Source organism: Schistocerca americana, chromosome 7 (assembly GCF_021461395.2).
Source record: "Schistocerca americana isolate TAMUIC-IGC-003095 chromosome 7, iqSchAmer2.1, whole genome shotgun sequence".
NCBI lineage: Eukaryota > Metazoa > Arthropoda > Insecta > Orthoptera > Acrididae > Schistocerca > Schistocerca americana.
This window is the reverse complement of record NC_060125.1, coordinates 349,872,039-349,894,643: the sequence shown is the minus strand read 5'-3', so window position 1 is coordinate 349,894,643 and position 22,605 is coordinate 349,872,039. Positions and strand designations below refer to the sequence as shown.

Sequence of the window (22,605 nt, the reverse complement as noted above, 5' to 3'; positions counted from 1 at the left end):
AAAGCAGAGAGATTAGAGCCCACACTGAGGCATACCGACAATCTTTCTTTCCAAGAACAATACGAGACTGGAACAGAAGGGAGAACCGATAGAGGTACTCAAGGTACCCTCCGCCACACACCGTCAGGTGGCTTGCGGAGTATGGATGTAGATGTAGATTGGTTTGAAGAGTAATCTGGACAATTCAAGAGAATTATTTGGTCATCCTGATCGACTGACATGAACCCCATCGAAAATTTCTGGGACATAATCGAGAGGTCAGTTCGTGGGCAAAATCCTGCTCCTGCAACACTTTCGCAATTATAGACTGCTATAGCTGAAGCATGGTTCAATATTTCTGCAGGGAACTTCCATCGAGCCGGCCGTTGTGGCGGTTCTAGGCGCTTCAGTCCGGAACCGCGCTGCTGCTACGCTCGCAGGTTCGAATCCTGCCTTGGGCATGGATGTGTGTGACGTCCTTAGGTTAGTTAGGTTTAAGTAATTCTAAGTCTAGGGGACTGATGACCTCAGATGTTAAGTGCCATAGTGCTCAGAGCCATTTTTGAACTTTCATCGACTTGTTGAGTCCATGCCATGTCGAATTGTTGGACTACACAGGGTAAAAGGAGGTCCAACAAGAAATAAAAAGTATCCCATGACTTTTTCACCTCAATGTAAATTTGAATGTTGAGAAGCCTTTTCTGGAGGTACTTGTCTGGACTGCAGCCATGTGCAGAATTAAAATGTGTATAATATCGTTATAGACAAGATGAAAATAGAAGCTGTATGAATGTAACGCTGCAGAAGGATGTTGAAGATTAGATGAATAGGTCGAATAATTAATGAAGAGGAATAGTTAGAATATGGTGAAAAGGAATATATTGCCTGACTTGACTAAAAGAAAGTTCAAATGGTTCAAATGGCTCTGAGCACTATGGGACTAAACTTCTGAGGTCATCAGTCCCCTAGAACCTAGAACTACTTAAACCTAACTAACCTAAGGACATCACACACATCCGTGCCCGAGGGAGGATTCGAACCTGCGACCGTAGCGGTCGCGCGGTTCCAGACTGTAGTGCCTAGAACCGCTCGGCCACCCCGGCCGGCGACTAAAAGAAGGGATCAGTTGATTGGACACATCCTGATGTGTCTAGGAACAGTCAGTAGGGTATCTGAGGGAAATATGGGTGGAAGCTGGGGGTGGAGGGATGAGGGTGGGCGAGGGGGGGTTGAAGTAAAAATTATAGATAGAACCAAGGCTGTACTGCTGTAAGCAGGATTTAAGCTGCGACAATTATCCAGATATCAAGAGAGTTATGTACGATAGACAAGTGTGGGGGCCGCACAAAATCAGTCTTGGGACTGAAGGTAATCACTGCAAGAAGAAAAAAACCAAGTCAACTGTTGCAGAACGTGTCAGTGGTTTTTCTGTAGGACAGAGCAGTGGATAGTTGCGTCAGTGGAGAAATCTTCGATATAACTTACTGGTGAACTGTTGCTGAAGACCCGGTCTTGAGAAGTGTAGCCAGCTGTAGGCGAGACAGTCGTGGTTGTGTTGACACGGATTTGCTCTTCCACCACGGTGCAAGGCTCTGCGTGCACCACGACACGCTAGTCTACACACTGGATACTCTTATTCGCCTTAGTTGTTGGAGCCGCAGCGGCAAGCGGTCTTCGGATTAGTCAGGAATCCCTCGATGCACATTTCAGTTGATGGCAGATGGTCGGCCGGTTAGCCCCTCAGCTACGATTTGGATACTTGTGCACCACCACAGCACTGCAGGCCAGGGAATGGTTCAGGACTGTATAGGACATAACTAGCGGTTTATGAAAGTGTACCCTGTCAAGGGGTGCCAGCTGAAGGCGAGACAGTCGCGGCTGGTGTTGACACGACATTTCTCTTCCACCACGGTGCAAGGATCGGCATGCACTACACGCATACCGCGACGCGTCGTGTCTACAGACTGAGCACCGAGTGCGATGCAGGTCTGCCTGTCCCCTCACCCACCCTTGACAATATTTCCACTATGACCGAGATCTCGTTGGCCATATAACTGAGCAGACGTTCGCACCGGGACATACGAGATCTCAACCGAGCTGATGTGGTCAGACCGACCGAGACTTCAGGGCCTTGAAAAGGAGTAGGAGTTGGAGGAGGAGTTTTTGGAGCATGTTGGAACGGATACCGCGTGGTCCGCACTTCGTTTGCTCGGTGTTCGGAGCGACATGTGGGAGAGGACGTCCGTGGACTGGGTGAAGTGCGTTCTGATGTACTTGTTGGTGAGTAAAACCACGGAAAACCCCACCCGGCGGTACCCGGGAGCCGGACTGAGAGCACAGGAAACCGCACTGGCTCTCCCTTCCAGCACAGTGTACTCTCCTGTAGCGCGTGCGCCACTGCGTTCGAGGTGACACTGGATGATCGAGTGCGAGGAGAGGACAACTCGTCTCTATGGCCGATCAGGACCACAAAGGCATTCTTAGGGGAGGTAGCTCGAATGTCGCACAGGTCGACAGCTTTCAACATGGTTCTTCGAGCAGCTTTCCGTCTCCAGACTCGACGCCTGGCCGACAGTCATGGCCAGACCTCTTACATAAACTGAAGAGGACAGCTGCTAATACGACCGCCAGTATTACAACGAGAGGTACTATTGGAATGGGGGCAACTAACTGGATCTTTTGAACGATATCATCTTGTGAGTGTGGTGGAAGGCCTGCATTGGTAGCAGTGGTGGTAGTGGTGGTGGCGCCGGTGCTGGTATTTTTTGTGGCACTTGTTTGAACGTCGCAGTATACTCTGAGACGCGGCCAGTATTTGTGGAGGTCCTGGGTAACTTGACCACAAGGAAGAGCGTCATTGCCGCGTAGATCCAACCCACGCAGCTTCCGAAGACGCCTCAGCAGTTGTGGGTCGAAACTGGTGAGCCCACAGTTCCGCAGGGAGAGGTGTTTCAGCGACTGGCTGCGGAGGGCAACCAGCTGGATTTGTGGATTATCGTCCAGGACCAGCTTCTGCAGTTGGTCGTTGCAAGCGATGCTATCTTCATCAAAAGATTCCAGGCTGCAAAAGGAAAGAAAGAGTTTTTTTAGCTGACAATGAAAGAGAGCAGTCTAGGATATTGCGGCAGTAGTCAAAAGCGTGAGATTTCGTACGAATGCTATTTATAAATTAACCTCCGATTGCGTGTTAAATATACTCAAAGCTTCATCATATTAGCGTAGATGGAAAAGGTGACTTTGAAGATTCAAGTTGCTTCATTCAGTTCGCTGTGGCATTCGCCAGTGTGTAAGCTGCCAATGATTGAAGTGGACGGTTTTAACACTTGTCCCGACAGTTGCGAGGTATGTTCCGTCATTCGCTTCCCGCTGCAGAAAGAGTCAATACTACCGAGATTCGTCGTCAGTTTTGCAGTGTGTAGGGCGCCGGCGTTTGATGGTTCCATGAGAGAGCACTGCAAAAAATTCAAGGCTCATCGCACAGATCTGCTTGGTGAAAGTAGTCGAGAAAGGCATTCACGGGTGACTAATGAACATACTGATGAAATTGTGCATGCGAGGCTAAGATTAACAATTTCCGAAGTTTATCAAGATGTGCCTTAGGTTTCGAGGAAAATCCTTTTCAACAGTATCACAGAGAGATTAGGTTAACACAAGTTTTCAGCACGGAGGGTACCAAAATGACTAAGCCATGTTCGCAAAACCAAAAGAATGGGTTCGGCTTTGATATTCTTTTAACCCTACGAGGAAGGGCAGCAGGAATTTCATAGCAGAATCGGGACTAGCGATGAGTCGTGGATGCAGTATGTGAACTCTTTCTCCCGATAAGCCCAAAAAATTCAAAGAGACGCTGTCAAACCGGAAAAAGGTTTACAGTTTTTTTATCGTAAAGTAACTTTGGCAGCAGATTTCGTGAAAGTAACGCGTGAGAATACTGTGACGTCATAGGTTTGTTGCGACATACTTGCGAAACTCCTTAGGTCAAACCAAAACAAGCGGCGTACGATGATTGCCGAAGGAATTAAGCTGCTTCACGACAATGTGCGATCCTTACTGCGAACCAAATTAAAGGAAATCTCAGACTTCTTGGCTGGGATACTTTCCAACATCTGTTCTGTTGCCCTGACATAGCGCAAAGGGACTTTCATCTCTTCCCCAAGATGAAGACGCGGCATGCTACTCAGTACTTCACGATCGACTGTGAGGTCAAGGATGCTGTAAAGAACTGGCTGAAGCACCGGGCGGCACCATCCTTTGATGGAGGTATAATGAAGCTGGTGCCACGGTACGACAAATGTTTGAATTTGGATGGCAACTGTGTGGAGAGGTAATGTGAACATGTAAGTGCAGATTTCTTACAAAAAAGTTACCTGTTTTTTAAAGAGTCGATCGTAGGTTAATCCACGAATAATACTCATATAATGCGAAGGTAGACAGTACATGCGGCACCAAAGTTGCTCGTAACGTTTGACAATCGAAATGTAGGCTCCTGATACCACTTTTGGAACGGTATCGTGCGTTTAGATAGCGAAACAGTCACGGTCCTGCGCTTTGCCAGAAAATGGGCTGGCCTGCCCAGTTTTCCTCTGGCACCTATTGAGTCTCTCTGTATGTCTGTATAAGACAGTTTTTCAATTTTATAAGTTTGGTAGTCATCTCCAGGATGAATACACGGATACGCTTTCCCAGCGCAGTAATTCATGATATACACTTGGAAAGACGACGTCGATTTTCATCTGATGACGGCATATGCCACCTGGGGGATAGTAGATGTGCTGATAATGATTTCAACGTCGTCCGCTAACAGATATCGTAGTGGCATAGCTACGAGAGCGCCATCTGTGTCTGCGCTTTAATAGGGAATGCTCACAGAAAGAAGGCTCATTGTGGTGCAAACGTATTGAGCCGTAGTAGTGTCCGGCTCTTCGAAAATCGCTCCAGGCGGAGTGCTTTCGCCTCGCGTCTAGTGTTTGCGGTGGCGCTTTCGGTTTGGCGCGCTGTTTGGATCGCTACCGCCCTCTGGCGCGAGGTGGAGCAAGTGTACGGTCGCGTGACGATCGAGGAGTACGTGCTGGATGGTGACCGAGAGAGGTGGTGGCGCGAGCGGGGTCCTGTTGTTGGGGGTCGTCAACTGCTCGCCACGTGATTTGCCCGACCTCTTGGCTGTCAGGGGTTCAGTCTGCCTTACACGCATGTACGTGGCTTATGAAGCTTAGAAGCCGTGGTGCAGGAGATCAGCGCGCAGGACCGTATATCTTCTTATCGGCCGTTGAAACCACTGGCAGCGGTTGGCTCTGACGAGCATTTGGAAGTGCAACGTGTTCCCTGCGCTGTGGTGGAGTGTGAGAAGGGGGTTTTTCAAGTTCTAGTGAAGTGTATGAGTTTCTTCACCAGTGGTTTTGTTGGGGTCTTCCCACCACAGTTTTCGTCTGCCTGTCCGTGGGAACGTGGGTGGTAATTGCTTCTTGGTCGGGCCGTTTCATTCACACCTAGATTGGGTGATTTAGGGTCGGTGTCGCGTGTCTCTGTGGTTCGGAGTCTGTGCAGGCACCGGCCTTGCTACATCTTCTGGTTTTGGGAAACTCGGGGAGGTGGCGGCTTGTAATGGAAGTTTTGGGGCTGATGTGCTATCGCCCTGTTGACCACCAGTAACTATTCAGCCTATTGTCATTTGGGCCGCTTTACACGTGTCACTCCCTCACCGAGCTAAGGAAAATCTTTTTGGGAACTGCCTTTAATGTGAAGGCTTGTGTGCTGGCTTATTCACATTTATCTTGTAGCAACTGACAGGTGTAATGTAAGTTATTTAACTGGCGAGAAGAACTATTTTAGCTTTAGTACAAACTAGCTACTTAAAGGTGTTTTTTAAACGAATTGTTCTCTTATAGATATAACAAGTTTAAAATCTTATGATTGGGAAGTTGTTAACGTCATACCTTGCAATATCCTTTACATAGAGAAAATTTGCCAGCTATTTAAAAGAGTTTTTTCAATTGTTGTCTTATATATATAAAGTTAAAATCCTACTATTGAGAAGTTGTTAACGTCATACCTGGGAATCTCCTTTTCATAAAGAAAATTTGTCAGCTATTCGAAATTGTTTTTGAAATTGTTTTTTGTGTTAAAATGCCAGACTTAATTTTTTTTATAGAGAAAGCCTTTACAATAAAAAGATAACCGTAGCAGCGTGTGTTATTTCACCAGCACCTCCTGGCCCCTACTTCCACGATATCGTTTTTGGAATAACATGTGTACTTGAGTTGTTGTTTGTGAACTGCCCTAATTGATGGTTCACATGCGAAGCAAGAAGTCAACCGTACCAAACGAGTGAGTTTGAAAGGGGTCAAATTGTGGCTTACTGAGTGACGGGACGGTCCTTTCGGAGAATTGCCACAGACCTAGGACGTGCTTCGTCAGTTGTGCGACGATGCTGGTATCAGTGATCAAGTGAATATTCTCACACCCCTAGGCGAGATTCCAGACATTCGCGCAAGACAACGCCCGCCAGGATCGTCGTATTGCAAGGGCAGCAGTAGCAGCAAAAAAAAAGCTTCAAATGGCTCTAAGCACTATGGGACTTAACATCTGAGGTCATCAGTCCCCTAGACTTAGAACTACTTAAACCTAACTAACCTAAGGACATCACACACATCCATGCCCGAGACAGGATTCGAACCTGCGACTGTAGCAGCAGCGCGGTTCCGGACTGAAGCGCCTAGAACCGCTCGGCCACACCGGCCGGCCAGCAGCAGCAGATTGTAAAGCTACCACAGCACAGGTAAGAGGGCTTGTGAGCCCAGACATGTCAACTCGAACTACTGTGAACTACTTGTTAGCAGTGGGACTACTGGAACGCACACCTCTATCCCGTCTTCCTCTCACGCCGCAGCATCGACGTGCACGGCTCGACTGGCGCCATCAGAGGAACACTTGGAAGATGGAATGGTGCGCACTGATCTTGAGCGTTGAGAGCAGATTCTGCCCGCACACAAGTGATTGTCGTTTGAACGTACGATCTCGGCCTGGTGAGCGCTGTCTCTTAGTGCGACCAAACCGCAGGCCTTATGGCGCTGGGATACCCGAAGCGGTTAAGGCGGTCGCTCGCGTAAAGCAGGGTTCGGGGTCCTTCTCTGACACAAATTTTCACTTGTCGCCCGACTGGCCAATAATTTGAGGTCCTTCTCTGACACAAATTTTCACTTGTCGCCCGATTGGCCAATAATTTCGTTGCATTTCGTGATATAACAAAAAAAAAAATTGAGGTCACATACTTCCAGGACAGCAAACGAAATAAAAGAAACATACAAATGGATTTGAACACAGGTACTACACTGAGACCTTGTGCCCTTTTACACTGCGCCAGCGCTTCACTTGATTTTACACCGATCGGGCGGGTTGACGATGTCACGTCGAAACTTTGACCGTCATTTTAATGTTAGCTACTGAGAGTTGGCACCTAGGCCAAAATAAAGTTCTCTTTATGGTTCAAATGGCTCTGAGCACTATGGGACTTAACATCTGTGGTCATCAGTCCCCTAGAACTTAGAACTAGTTAAACCTAACTAACCTAGGGACATCACACACATCCATGCCAGAGGCAGGATTCGAACCTGCGACCGTAGCGGTCACGCGGTTCCAGACTGAAGCGCCTAGAATCGCACGGCCACACCGGCCGGCAGTTCTCTTTATTTTCGCCGTACTTTCACCCTGAGAAGTTTAGACTGTATCAGAGAGCGACCTATGGTTGGTTCCCCTTGAGAGACTTTCTTTCTGCTAGTATCATATCAACTTACACCACTTGTTACGGAGCACCCTGTATATCCGGTATAGTTCAAATTTCGCCGTGGATTCTGGCATCTGGCACAGCTAACATGTTGATATTTCTAAGGGGTGTGGTTTGAGGATATGGAGATGAAGAGAAAGTGGAAATTGCTTGTGTGAGTACGTTTCTGAGGACCAGAGGAAAGGTATATTGTAGAGTGATTAGTTTGCTGGATGCATACTGGGGAGGCGGCGGTGGGGTGGGTAGACTGCTGTGGCCTGTTGTGGGGTTGTAAACCACTGAGAGCTATGGCGGGACGAAATCTCTCCGTCGTTTCTAGGTTCCCCGTTTAATACACAATACACAGTGGTATTTGAACGTCGTTGGGTACACTGCTTCTTCACCCCCCACAGTGATTCTTAACACACAGTAAGTGATGTTTGTACCTTGTTTGATTGAAATCGTTGCAGTGGTTTAGGAGGAGATTTGGAACATACATATATAAATATACACATACATATACTTCTTTTTTTGTAATTTGTATGGATGCAACACTGTTTATTCATTTGCCTTTCCACTTCATTGTACATATTCTCAATAAAAGTTTTGTGTATGGATTGATGTAATAGATGAAAATGGGACAAAATATTACATTATGTTGTTATGGATCATTCCAAACCTGACATTAATGACAGTAAAAGGTATGTAAGTGACATCGTTAGAGGCAGAAGGGTGTAAGTGGCAAGCAGATTAGTCGTATAAACAGTACTGACAACATCATTCTCAATTTAATTCACTGACATTGCGTAATTAATAACCACTGTATTTTGTGGCTATTGCAGGCAATGTAAAAAAATGAACATAGAAATTTAAATCTGATACAGACTTTGGAGACCATTTTCGCAGATCATGATTTTGTCACCTACACCTCTTTTCTTCTAAACGCCTGTTCGAAGATGGGCCCCAGAAGAATTTGCAGCTTTTTCAAGTAATTCCACAGACAGAAGGTGGTACGCAAGGAGAAAACTGAGCGCGACAGCTAAAAATTGATTTACTTTTCAAATTGAGCACTCACAACCTAGCAAAGAATATCATCATAAGTAAGATGAATCAGTGGTTCAAATGGCTCAGTTCTATGGGACTTAACATCTGTGGTCATCAGTCCCCTAGAACTTAGAACTACTTAAACCTAACTAACCTAAGGACATCACACACATCCATGCCCGAGGCAGGATTCGAACCTGCGACCGTAGCAGTCGTGCGGTTCCGGACTGAGCGGCTAGAACCGCTAGACCACCGCGGCCGGCTCGATGGAAGTGGTACTCACTTGTTGGCTGATAGATCCAGCACCATCAGACTCTTCAGGGGACAGAGGTCCGAAGTGTAGAGAGACGTGATGCTGTTGTTGTTCAGGTAGATGGACTTGAGGTCGGCCAGTCTGGACGAGACGAAGTGGGTGTTAGAGACGCGGTTTCCGGCCATTCTGAGGCGGGTCGCGTCCGTCGGTACGTTCAGTGGCAGGCGTGAGCAGCCAACGCAGCGGTACGTGTGGGCTTCTTCCTTCCAGCACTTGCACTGCATCGGACTGGACGCCGACACACTGGCCAACAGCCAGACTGCCAACAGCAGCCGCCAACACTGCGACCGGGCCACCACAGATGGGACATCAAAGAGCAGATCCATTGTCTGCAAAAAACAGAGAAGGAGGTTCGAGGAGCTGTGGCTACTGTCACGACCGGCTTCAAGACGCGAGGGCCCGTATCACTGATGACCTGCTGAGCCCCGTAATCAGCAATATACAGGGTGTTACAAAAAGGTACGGCCAAACTTTCAGGAAACATTCCTCACACATAAAGAAAGAAAATATGTTATGTGGACATGTGTCCGGAAACGCTTATTTTCCACGTTAGAGCTCATTTTATTACTTCTCTTCAAATCACATTAATCATGGAATGGAAACACACAGCAACAGAACGTACCAGCGTGACTTCAAACACTTTGTTACAGGAAATTCTCAAAATGTCCTCCGTTAGCGAGGAAACATGCATCCACCCTCCGTCGCATGGAATCCCTGATGCGCTGATGCAGCCCTGGAGAATGTCGTATTGCATCACAGCCGTCCACAATATGAGCACGAAGAGTCTCTACATGTGGTACCGGGGTTGCGTAGACAAGAGCTTTCAAATGCCCCCATAAATGAAAGTCAAGAGGATTGAGGTCAGGAGAGCGTGGAGGCCATGGAATTGGTCCGCCTCTACCAATCCATCGGTCACCGAATCTGTTGTTGAGAAGCGTACGAACACTTCGACTGAAATGTGCAGGAGCTCAATCGTGCATGAACCACATGTTGTGTCGTACTTGTAAAGGCACATGTTCTAGCAGCACAGGTAGAGTATCCCGTATGAAATCACGATAACGTGCTTCATTGAGCGTAGGTGGAAGAACATGGGGCCCAATCAAGACATCACCAACAATGCCTGCCCAAACGTTCACAGAAAATCTGTGTTGATGACGTGATTGCACAATTGCGTGCGGATTCTCGTCAGCCCACACATGTTGATTGTGAAAATTTACAATTTGATCACGTTGGAATGAAACCTCATCCGTAAAGAGAACATTTGCACTGAAATGAGGATTGACACATTGTTGGATGAACCATTCGCAGAAGTGTACCCGTGGAGGCCAATCAGCTGCTCATAGTGCCTGCACACGCTGTACATGGTACGGAAACAACTGGTTCTCCCGTAGCACTCTCCATACAGTCACGTGGTCAACGTTACCTTGTACAGCAGCAACTTCTCTGACGCTGACATTAGGGTTATCGTCAACTGCACGAAGAATTGCCTCGTCCATTGCAGGTCCTCGTCGTTCTACAGGGTGTTTCAAAAATGACCGGTATATTTGAAACGGCAATAAAAAATAAACGAGCAGCGATAGAAATACACGATTTGTTGCAATATGCTTGGGACAACAGTACATTTTCAGGCTGACAAACTTTCGAAATTACAGTAGTTACAATTTTCAACAACAGATGGCGCTGCGGTCTGGGAAACTCTATAGTACGATATTTTCCACATATCCACCATGCGTAGCAATAATATGGCGTAGTCTCTGAATGAAATTACCCGAAACCTTTGACAACGTGTCTGGCGGAATGGCTTCACATGCAGAAGAGATGTACTGCTTCAGCTGTTCAATTGTTTCTGGATTCTGGCGGTACACCTGGTCTTTCAAGTGTCCCCACAGAAAGAAGTCATAGGGGTTCATGTCTGGCGAATAGGGAGGCCAATCCACGCCGCCTCCTGTATGTTTCGGATAGCCCAAAGCAATCACACGATCATCGAAATATTCATTCAGGAAATTAAATACGTCGGCCATGCGATGTGGTCGGGCACCATCTTGCATAAACCACGAGGTGTTCGCAGTGCCGTCTAAGGCAGTTTGTACCGCTACAAATTCACGAAGAATGTCCAGATAGCGTGATGCAGTAATCGTTTCGGATCTGAAAAATGGGCCAATCATTCCTTTGGAAGAAATGGCGGCCCAGACCAGTACTTTTTGAGGATGCAGGGACGATGGGACTGCAACATGGGGCTTTTCGGTTCCCCATATGCGCCAGTTCTGTTTATTGACGAAGCCGTCCAGGTAAAAATAAGCTTCGTCAGTAAACCAAATGCTGCCCACATGCATATCGCCGTCATCAATCCTGTGCACTATATCGTTAGCGAATGTCTCTCGTGCAGCAATGGTAGCGGCGCTGAGGGGTTGCCGTGTTTGAATTTTGTATGGATAGAGGCGCATGAGACGATACGTGGACGTTGGCGTCATTTGGACCGCAGCTGCAACACGGCGAATGGAAACCCGAGGCCGCTGTTGGATCACCTGCTGCACTAGCTGCGCGTTGCTCTCTGTGGTTGCCGTACGCGGTCGCCCTACCTTTCCAGCACGTTCATCCGTCATGTTCCCAGTCCGTTGAAATTTTTCAAACAGATCCTTTATTGTATCGCTTTTCGGTCCTTTGGTTACATTAAACCTCCGTTGAAAACTTCGTCTTGTTGCAACAACACTGTGTTCTAGGCGGTGGAATTCCAACACCAGAAAAATCCTCTGTTCTAAGGAATAAACCATGTTGTCTACAGCACACTTGCACGTTGTGAACAGCACACACTTACAGCAGAAAGACGACATACAGAATGGCGCACCCACAGACTGCGTTGTCGTCTATATCTTTCACATCACTTGCAGCGCCATCTGTTGTTGAAAATTGTAACTACCGTAATTTCGAAAGTTTGTCTGCCTGAAAATGTAATGTTGTCCCAAGCATATTGCAACAAACGGTGTATTTCTATCGCTGCTCGTTTAGTTTTTATTGCCGTTTCAAATATATCGGTCATTTTTGAAACACCCTGTAGGTCTTCCCCAGTAGCGAGCCATAGGCTAGAATGTTCCGTGCTCCCTAAGACGCCGATCAATTGCTTCGAACGTCTTCCTGTCGGGACACCTTCGTTCTGGAAATCTGTCTCGATACAAACGTACCGCGGGGCATCTGCCAACTCCGCATTTGTAAACATTGCACTGACTGCAAAACCACGTTCGTGATGAACACTAACCTGTTGATGCTACGTACTGATGTGCTTGATGCTAGTACTGAAGAGCAATGAGTCGCATGTCAACACAAGCACCGAAGTCAACATTACCTTCCTTCAATTTGGCCAACTGGCGGTGAATCGAGGAAGTACAGTACATACTGACGAAACTAAAATGAGCTCTAACATAGAAATTAAGCGTTTCCAGACACATGTCCACATAACACCTTTTCTTTATTTGTGTGTGAGGAATGTTTCCTGAAAGTTTGGCCGTACCTTTTTGTAACACCCTGTATACCCTTTATTTTTAAACTTACAATGTTGGTGCATAAGTTCATACTGTTTTATACACGTTTAATCAACATAACAGATACATGTAACAGAGACTTTACTCATCAATAATAGGGGAACTCGGGGCGGAACGGGATACTTAATGTTTAACAATTTCTATAAAATAAGGGAACACAAGGAAACACTTCTTAAAGTGATAAGAAAACACCTTGTAGTGTAACCTAATGTACCTTATTTTAAAATCACTTAAAACAATACATTTTGCATTTTTTTTACAATTTTTCAAAGAATGTCTTGCATATTTCCCGCTCCGCCCAGCCCACGGGGCAGAATGGGATAAGAGTATTTTTTGTTAAATTATTGCATAAAAGTTGAATTTGAATTATTAATATCGTATTAAACTATGACAAAATGTTGTATAACAGGCAAATCAGACTAAGGAATGTGTAATTTAAACAATTAAAAAGTAATTCTTCAATATAAGAAAATATTTTAATGTCATTCTGAAAAATGTACAATGCTTAATAACCACCAAACCACTAACTACTAGCCCTTTCGACAACAGTCACAAATCAGTATTTCCTCTTCATCTTCACTGTCTATGCCAGCACATGAATTGTGTGCCCACTCTGGCATGCGACCCAGCCCTCATTAGAAACGGAGTAGAGGTCCCCACAGTAGAGACACTCAGAATCCTCTCTCTCTGATTCTCTCTTCTCCATCATCTTCTTCCTTTTATTTTTCTTAAGGTCTTTGATGTCCTCTGATTTGGTTTTCTTGGGTGTACAGTTTGATATTTTTGCCTTAAGTTGCATTGCACCTGACGTCTCTGTCCTGACATTGTTCATATTTGTGCACCCTCCTCCTTTCTGTAGGCCTACATTACGTGCGACAGCATTCTGCAGTTCCTTCTTACAAGGAGAATCTTTTAATACGACGGTTTTTCCTTTTCGTCTTGTAGTCCGCCGAGTATTTTGACAGATCAGTGGGATTGGAATGACAGCCTTGAGCGATACCTGGAAAGCTGAGCTGTTCGGTGAACATAGCTGGTTGGGAGAGCCTGGCATCCATGGACATCCAGGCTGGGTTTGCTTTCTACTTGCATCAAAATATGACGGTGCAGAACAGGACACTATCCCATTCTGCCCCGTCCCGTTCCGCCCCAAGAGCACTTTTCATGTTAACAACTTTTATGGAGTGTAATAACTGACGTATTTAAACACATTAAATAACTAAAGTCTAACAAATGCCATGCACTTTAAGGGAATGTGTCATTTCAGGATATACAATTAACATTTAACAGCTTACCTGGCGTTGAAATTCACCAAACGTTAGAATAACGCAAGCGGTAACGTGACGGACAACAATGCACTTAGATCTCGCACTTCAAACTAAATCAGAATGGCTGCCCTCACTTCCCTTCCATTCGGAGAAATAGTTACGTGCCCATACAACAGGTTGCAACACTGTCCAGTCTAGAAAAGAGCAATTTCCCATTGTGCCTCGCTATCCCGTTCTGCCCCGAGTACCCCTGTATTACCTTTCACTATTTACAACTGGCTCCCAACGCAGGGGTAACTTTTCGATTCCGCGACTGTAGAGGTCACGTGGTTTTGAGACGAAGAACTCCTCGAGCCATGTTCGGGGCGCATTTTCATCCAGAGAGGTAATTCCTTGAGAGTTGCTTGATAGAGAGTCGATAAGGTGGGTGCGGAATGACTTGCCAACTCCTGCATATTGTTTTTCGTCAGTCTAGCAGAGTACGGTCGGGCGTGATCGTTGAGCAGCGTCGCTTCACGCAGTCTTCCTGGTCGTTGTTCTTGGACTGCGTCTGCAAGACGTCTCAGCTGTTGACAATAAATGTCAACAGAGGTGGTTACAACTCGGGGAAGCAATGCGTAGTGCAACACACCGTCACCGTTCTTCCAGACACATAACATTATTTTGTTGTGGATGCGCGGAGGTCTTTGTGTAGGAAGTTGATGCTTTGTCTCGGCTCGGCCATTACTTTCTTTTCTTTGTGTTAGCATAAAGGCACTATTCCTCGTCAGCAGTAACGATACGGTTTGGGAATGATCGGTGTTGCTCACGAGCCAATTGATGACGAACAAGCATAGGTGCACATATGACCACCCGCCGGTTTGAGTGATTTTGGGTTATAGTATTCAGCACCCATACACCTGATTTTTGAACCGTACCCGTTGCATGTAAATGCCGCGTGGGATTAGCCGAGCGGTCTTGGGCGCTGCAGTCATACTCTGTGCGGCTGGTCCCGGCGGAGGTTCGAGTCCTCTCTCGGGAATGGGTGTGTGTGTTTGTCCTTAGGATAATTTAGGTTAAGTAGTGCGTAAGCTTAGGGACTGATGACCTTAGCAGTTTTTCTTTTTTTTTTAATGTTATGGGATTCAACAGCTAAGGTCATCAGTCTCTTAGCTTACACACTACTTAACCTAAATTATCCTAAGGACAAACACACACACCCATGTCCGAAGGAGGACTCGAACCTCCGCCGAGACCAGCGGCACAGTCCCTGACTGCAGTGCCCGAGACCGCTCGGCTAATCCCGCGCGGCCCTTAGCAGTTAAGTCCCATAAGATATAACACACATCTGAACTTGAACTTACATGTAAATGTCACACGACGGAGGAATAATCACAGTTCATCACATTTGGCCGTTCTCGAGTGCACTGACGCGGATCATTGTGTATTAATGCGTTTAGAGGATCTTCATAGAACCCCACAGGCCTTCCTGAAGTCACTAATGTCAAAACGACCCTCCTGATAACGAGAAAACCATTTTTCTAACTTGTTCCATCGAAAGGCATTATCCTCAGACACCGCAAAAATGTTTCTGGGTGCTTCTTCTCCTGTCACTCCTCTATTGAACTCAAAGAGAAGAATTTTTTTGTATCGGAAATGTTCTAATTTCTACACTTGGCACTCGATTTTCTAGTGTCCACAGCTCCTCTCACTGTCTCCAGACGAAAAAATGGCAATACGTAAACTTAGCCAGCTACAGTGAAGCACAAATGAAAAATGACAATCGATAAACGAACCCAGAGCGGTTGAAATACCAACGTGTAAAACAAAAGCTCTAGGAACTTATGCAGCAAGGTAATATTATTTTACTTAGACAAGAAACGTAAAGGAAACGTCTAATACAATTTTGTTTCACTGATTTTGCATTTTACAAATACGAGTCTTTAATATTTTATAATTTTTTAGGTCCGGTTGGTTGTGAAATCGAAACTATAGTGAAAATCAAAAATGTTTTATTTGCAGCACTTAGCTACATGTTCCAAACACTTCTCTACATAGTCGCCAGTCTGTTTTACGCATTTATAGTACACCCTCGTCATAGTAGACCACCTGTGCTAACTTCCAATTCTCCGTGTTGGTCTGCTGCTCGTTGACTGTGCGAAAACGCTGCCATTGCTTCATGTGAGCGAAGAGATGAAAATCAGATGGAATCCAGTCGCGGCTGTAGAGGAGGCGATCAAATACTTGCATGCACCATGAACGTCTGTATGTCCTGCTTCAAAGTTCCAGCATCACTACTGCACTTTGTTGTCACACATGACAGGTACGTTATGTGGCCTGCATGTAATCAGGCGGAACTCCTCAACATGAAGAAATCGAATAACAGCATTCACTTCATACTGGGCAGGACCCACTATTGATTTATTAATGTGAAAGAGAGCGTGGGGAAAGAAGGGGAAGGATAGGTGGGAAACTAGTGACTTTCATCCGCACAGCCGGCCGGGGTGGCCGTGCGGTTCTAACCGCTACAGTCTGGAACCACGTGACCGCTACGGTCGCAGGTTCGAATCCTGCCTCGGGCAGGATTCGAACCAGCGACCGCAGCGGTCGCGCGGTTCCAGACTGTAGCGCCTAGAACCGCGCGGCCACTCCGGCCGGCACACCTTCGCAGGCACTCTTGTCTGTGATGCAACGTCAAGGGTAACCGCAGCCATGGTCTCCCAGCTGACAGTCCATGCTACTGCAAAAGTCGTCGAACTGTCCGTGCAGATGATTGTTGTCTTGCAAACGTCCCCATCTGTCGACTCAGGGATCGAGACGTGGCTGCACGATCCGTTACAGCCATTGAGATAAGATGCCTGTCATTTCGACTGCTAGTGATACGAGGCCGTTGGGATCCAGTACGGCGTTCCGTATTACCCTGCTGAACCCACCGATTCCATATTCTGCTCACAGTCACTGGATCTCGACCAACGCGAGCAGCAATGTCGCGATACGATAAACCGCAATCACGATAGGCTACAATCCGACCTTTATCAAAGTCGGAAACTTGATGGTACGCATTTCTCCTTCTCACAGGAGGCATCACAACAACGTTTCACCAGGCAACGCCGGTCAACTGCTGTTTGTGTATGAGAAATCGGTTGGAAACTTTCCTCATGTCAGCACGTTGTAGGTGTCGCCACCGGCGCCAACCTTTTGTGAATGCTCTGAAAAGCTGATCATTTGCATATCACAGCATCTTCTTCCTGTCGGTTAAATTTCGCGTCCGTAGCACGTCACCTTCGTGGTGTAGCAATTTCAATGGCCAGTAGTGTACATTTCTGTAAGAGTGTGACGACTCTTTGAAGTTTGTTTCAGTGCGGAAGCCCTAATATCGTGAAAACTCGTACTGGAATCAATAATTCGCAAGTATTGGGTTGATGGACGAGGGACGCTGCATTGCAGCGTTCGATAATTTGGAAATTTGAGTCGCTCATGGACCGCGTCCGGATAGCCGAATCGGTTAAGGCAAGCACTCATGAAAGGTGGTAAATCTGGTTCGAGTCGCAGTACAGCACCGATTTTCAGCTTTCTCCATTGCATTACTACAGTGCCCTGTGTGGCTGAATGTCATGAGCTTCCTACCCATCCTTTCCCCCATTCTTTCCCCTTCCTATATTTCACAAAAAAATATTCACCAGCTGCGTCATCACGTGTGGCGTCTGTTCTGCCTGGTAGGCCCCACAGAACAGGCACCACTCACATATATACTATTGTTCTGGGCATATCTGGGTGCTCACTGTGTGCTCAGAACTAAAAAGTGCGACGTAACGCGATCGACGGACATACTAGAGACACTGCGCAATACACCTGCGCAAAGATTCGGCGGATTTTCACAGTGGGTTTAATTTTGTGACCGACAGACCCTAGAAAAAAAACGCTCGTAAATAATAATTACGTGACATAATTGTTGGTAGTCAAAAGTGTGTAAACAGAATTATTTCCTGTTTCAGAACAAGTATTATAGTCAGTCTGATGGCCTACATATGAGTTCACCCCTTAGTTCTATACTATCTGGAATTCTCATGGACGTTCCGAACAAATTTCCTAACAGAAAGAACCACTGAAGACCAAAGTTAAGCACTGGTTCAGGAAAGTGGATGATGTGCTGCACTTATGGACCAGTACCACCAGGAAAGTTGCAGCATTACAAAATTGTAGCGAAATACAGAAAGGTCTGCAGCGGATAGGCACTTGGTGCAGGGAGTGCAACTGATCCTTAACATAGACAAATGTAATGTATTGCGAATACATAGAAAGAAGGATCCTTTATTGTATGATTATATGACAGCGGAACAAACACTAGTAGCAGTTACTTCTGTAAAATATCTGGGAGTATGCGTGCGGACGATTTGAAGTGGAACCATCATATAAAATTGATTGTTGGTAAGGCGGGTACCAGGTTGAGATACATTGGGAGAGTCCTTAGAAAATGTAGTCCATCAACAAAGGAGGTGGCTTACAAAACACTCGTTCGACCTATACTTGAGTATTGCTCATCAGTGTGGGATCCGTACCAGATCGGGTTGACGGAGGAGATAGAGATGATCCAAAGAAGAGCGGCGCGTTTCGTCACAGGGTTATTTGGTAAGCGTGATAGCGTTACGGAGATGTTTAGCAAACTCAAGTGGCAGACTCTGCAAGAGAGGCGCTCTGCATCGCGGTGTAGCTTGCTGTCCAGGTTCCGAGAGGGTGCGTTTCTGGATGAAGTATCGAATATATTGCTTCCCCCTACTTATACCTCCCGAGGATATCACGAATGTAAAATTAGAGAGATTCGAGGGCGCACGGAGGCTTTCCGGCAGTCGTTCTTCCCGCGAACCATACACGACTGGAACAGGAAAGGGAGGTAATGACAGTGGCACGTAAAGTGCCCTCTGCCACACACCGATGGGTGGCTTGCGGATTATAAATGTAGATGTAGATGTAGAAAGTAGGTAAGTTCCTAAAATATTTCAACTCTCAACATAAGAAAATTCAGTTTAATATGGAGCTGGAGATTCTCCTATAAACTTCTTGGTCTTTGATATAGACATTAGCACAAGGACACACTTAATTAGACATTACAGAAAAAACATAGGTACAGATACGGTAATCTAGACAGCCACAAACATGCAGCTTTCCATTCGATGGTGGGTCACACACATCCGTTCCATTATCTGAATCAGCCTTTCAGACAGAACTACAGACCATGAAACATATCGCTTCCGGCATTGCCTATCACTCTGTTTTGATTGATAACATACTATGAAAAAAGAAAATGAGTAACATTATACGCTGTTCAACGGCAGTCAGTCAATAGTTACAAAAACTGGTGCAAACTCCCCAATATTGGCAGCATTTCTGATAATCTTGCAGAAAATCTAATGTCTCTCAATTACAGATCTGAATTTTATAATACCAACCGCATATCAAAATTTTTATTTAATTGCAAAGACAAACTGCCAGCCTTGACACAGTGTGGTGTGTATAAAATAACATGCAGGCAATGTGGGAAAGTATATATTGGTCACTCAGGCAGAACTGTAGCAATTAGGTTATCTGAACATTAAAGATACTGGAGATTAAGGAAGAAAGTTTCAATCTTTGCCGATCATATTTTAACAGTAAACGATTCATTTGATGTAGAATGTCAAGTTTTACATTCCGTTCAGGAAAGTAGAAAGATGACCTTTCACTCTCTTGGAAATACTGGAAATCAAGAAACATTTGTCACAATACGCCAGCTTAGTTTTAAACGATAAGACTCAATTTCCTTTTTCACCTACGTTAAACTAAGTTTTTGTTACAAATGCTACATACAAATTGTAGATTCAACTTATTTCTCAGCAGTTATTAAATATATCTATACATAAAAAACCTAATTATTTCTGTGTAACAAAAAAATGATATTTCCCTCGCCATTTTACCCTTCTGTACAAATAATGTATGTGTAAGTCGCACATAACTTTATCTGTGTCTACGACATTCTGTTGTCACCCGAAGATGGCCTAAAAAGCCGAAAACCTTTCCGCGACCACAAAAAAATCTAATTTTGCCACTAAAACTCCAATGAGGCCATTTGTAAACTCATAAGGCACTTAACATACCCTTTAAATGTCACGTAAAACGCATAATAAGAAATCTATATGATAACATTTTTTCCTGTTAGTAGAGACAACTCTCATCGCCAAGAAACATTAAACGATTGGCTGAGTACGGTTTGTCCTTGTATGATTAGATCCATTAACATTCGTGATAATTTGCAGTGCCGGGAATCGATTGCAAGCGTGGTTCTTCTTAATCTCATAAGGAAAATCCGTTTCAGACTTATCATTTAATGGTTCGTGATATGATAAAATGTTTGTCTACAACAACACGATATCACATAACAAACAGATACTCTAAAATTTATTGGGAGTGACTCATTTGCAATTTCAGCCGCACTGGAAGCTGCTCCTTCTGCACAATATCCTTAGCGTTTTGAAACTAAGCAAATGTCTCTTGAAGATTGCAAGAGGGCTACTGGAAGTTCAGTGAGATGGTACAAAATATTTTCACTGCAGGACGTCAATGAAAACTTATTCATCTCCTCCACTTTGGCAAAATATCTTTGTCTGCAAATAAAAGAACATCGCATGAGGCTGGTTTTACTTGTTGTATTGGGGCGTCGAGTAGCCGTCATAAGCTCTGCCGTAAGAGAAAACTCGTGTAACTTAATGAACAGTTGTCTAGTGACCAGAGAACTGATGACATGGTAATAGTACTTAAGTTGCAAGTGGAGCATACGTCTCAAGTTCACAGTGGCAGGCAAACAACTATTCGGGTTGGTTTGTAGGGTCTATGAATCTGCAGATTTACCGTCCTACTTTCGGAAAAATGTCATCCACACAATCCTGAAGATACCAAGGGCAGATAGGTACGAGAACTATCGCGCAATCAGCTTAACAATTCATTCATCCTAATTGGCGACAGGAATGATACACAGAAGACTGGGAATGAAAACTGAGGCTCCATTAGATGACGATCAGTTTGCTTTTAGGAAAAGAAAAGGCAACAGAAGTGCGGTTCTGACGTTGAAGTTGATTATGGAAGCAAGACTGAAAAGAAATCAAGACACGTTCATAGGATTTGTTGACCTGGAAAAAACTTTCGACGATGTCGCGAAGGGACAATGACGATAAAAACAGAGATATTAGAGCCCACACAGAGGCATACCGACAATCTTTCTTTCCACTAACAATAAGAGATTGGAATAGAAGGGAGAACCGATAGAGGTACTCAAAGTGCCCTCCGCCACACACCGTCAGGTGGCTTGCGGAGTATGGATGTAGATATAGATGTAGATGACCTCAGCAGTTTGGTCTCATAGGAAAAGCACCGGATATAGGACATACGGGAAAACATCTCTGTGCAACAGCAACATCCATGGCTATAGAGGAAACTGTAGAGGAAGAAAACTGTAAGGGAAGGCAGAGATTGGAATATACACTCCTGGAAATGGAAAAAAGAACACATTGACACCGGTGTGTCAGACCCACCATACTTGCTCCGGACACTGCGAGAGGGCTGTACAAGCAATGATCACACGCACGGCACAGCGGACACACCAGGAACCGCGGTGTTGGCCGTCGAATGGCGCTAGCTGCGCAGCATTTGTGCACCGCCGCCGTCAGTGTCAGCCAGTTTGCCGTGGCATACGGAGCTCCATCGCAGTCTTTAACACTGGTAGCATGCCGCGACAGCGTGGACGTGAACCGTATGTGCAGTTGACGGACTTTGAGCGAGGGCGTATAGTGGGCATGCGGGAGGCCGGGTGGACGTACCGCCGAATTGCTCAACACGTGGGGCGTGAGGTCTCCACAGTACATCGATGTTGTCGCCAGTGGTCGGCGGAAGGTGCACGTGCCCGTCGATCTGGGACCGGACCGCAGCGACGCACGGATGCACGCCAAGACCGTAGGATCCTACGCAGTGCCGTAGGGGACCGCACCGCCACTTCCCAGCAAATTAGGGACACTGTTGCTCCTGGGGTATCGGCGAGGACCATTCGCAACTGTCTCCATGAAGCTGGGCTACGGTCCCGCACACCGTTAGGCCGTCTTCCGCTCACGCCCCAACATCGTGCAGCCCGCCTCCAGTGGTGTCGCGACAGGCGTGAATGGAGGGACGAATGGAGACGTGTCGTCTTCAGCGATGAGAGTCGCTTCTGCCTTGGTGCCAATGATGGTCGTATGCGTGTTTGGCGCCGTGCAGGTGAGCGCCACAATCAGGACTGCATACGACCGAGGCACACAGGGCCAACACCCGGCATCATGGTGTGGGGAGCGATCTCCTACACTGGCCGTACACCATTGGTGATCGTCGAGGGGACACTGAATAGTGCACGGTACATCCAAACCGTCATCGAACCCATCGTTCTACCATTCCTAGACCGGCAAGGGAACTTGCTGTTCCAACAGGACAATGCACGTCCGCATGTATTCCGTGCCACCCAACGTGCTCTAGAAGGTGTAAGTCAACTACCCTGGCCAGCAAGATCTCCGGATCTGTCCCCCATTGAGCATGTTTGGGACTGGATGAAGCGTCGTCTCACGCGGTCTGCACGTCCAGCACGAACGCTGGTCCAACTGAGGCGCCAGGTGGAAATGGCATGGCAAGCCGTTCCACAGGACTACATCCAGCATCTCTACGATCGTCTCCATGGGA

The 22,605-nt window shown here is 46.1% G+C and overlaps 1 protein-coding gene across 1 annotated transcript in view; it reads right to left on the bottom strand.

Annotated features, from left to right (window-relative positions):
* The window catches only part of LOC124622223 (leucine-rich repeat-containing protein 38-like), a 47,932-nt gene that overhangs the window by 13,425 nt on the left and 11,902 nt on the right, over window positions 1–22,605 (bottom strand). The window contains exons 2-3 of the mRNA XM_047147875.1: window positions 9,066–9,424; window positions 1,465–3,040 (exon numbers count right to left, since the gene is read on the bottom strand). Of these exons, the coding sequence (XP_047003831.1) occupies window positions 2,500–3,040; window positions 9,066–9,424 (900 nt within the window). The 3' untranslated portion in view covers window positions 1,465–2,499. The remainder of the gene's footprint in view (window positions 1–1,464; window positions 3,041–9,065; window positions 9,425–22,605) is intronic.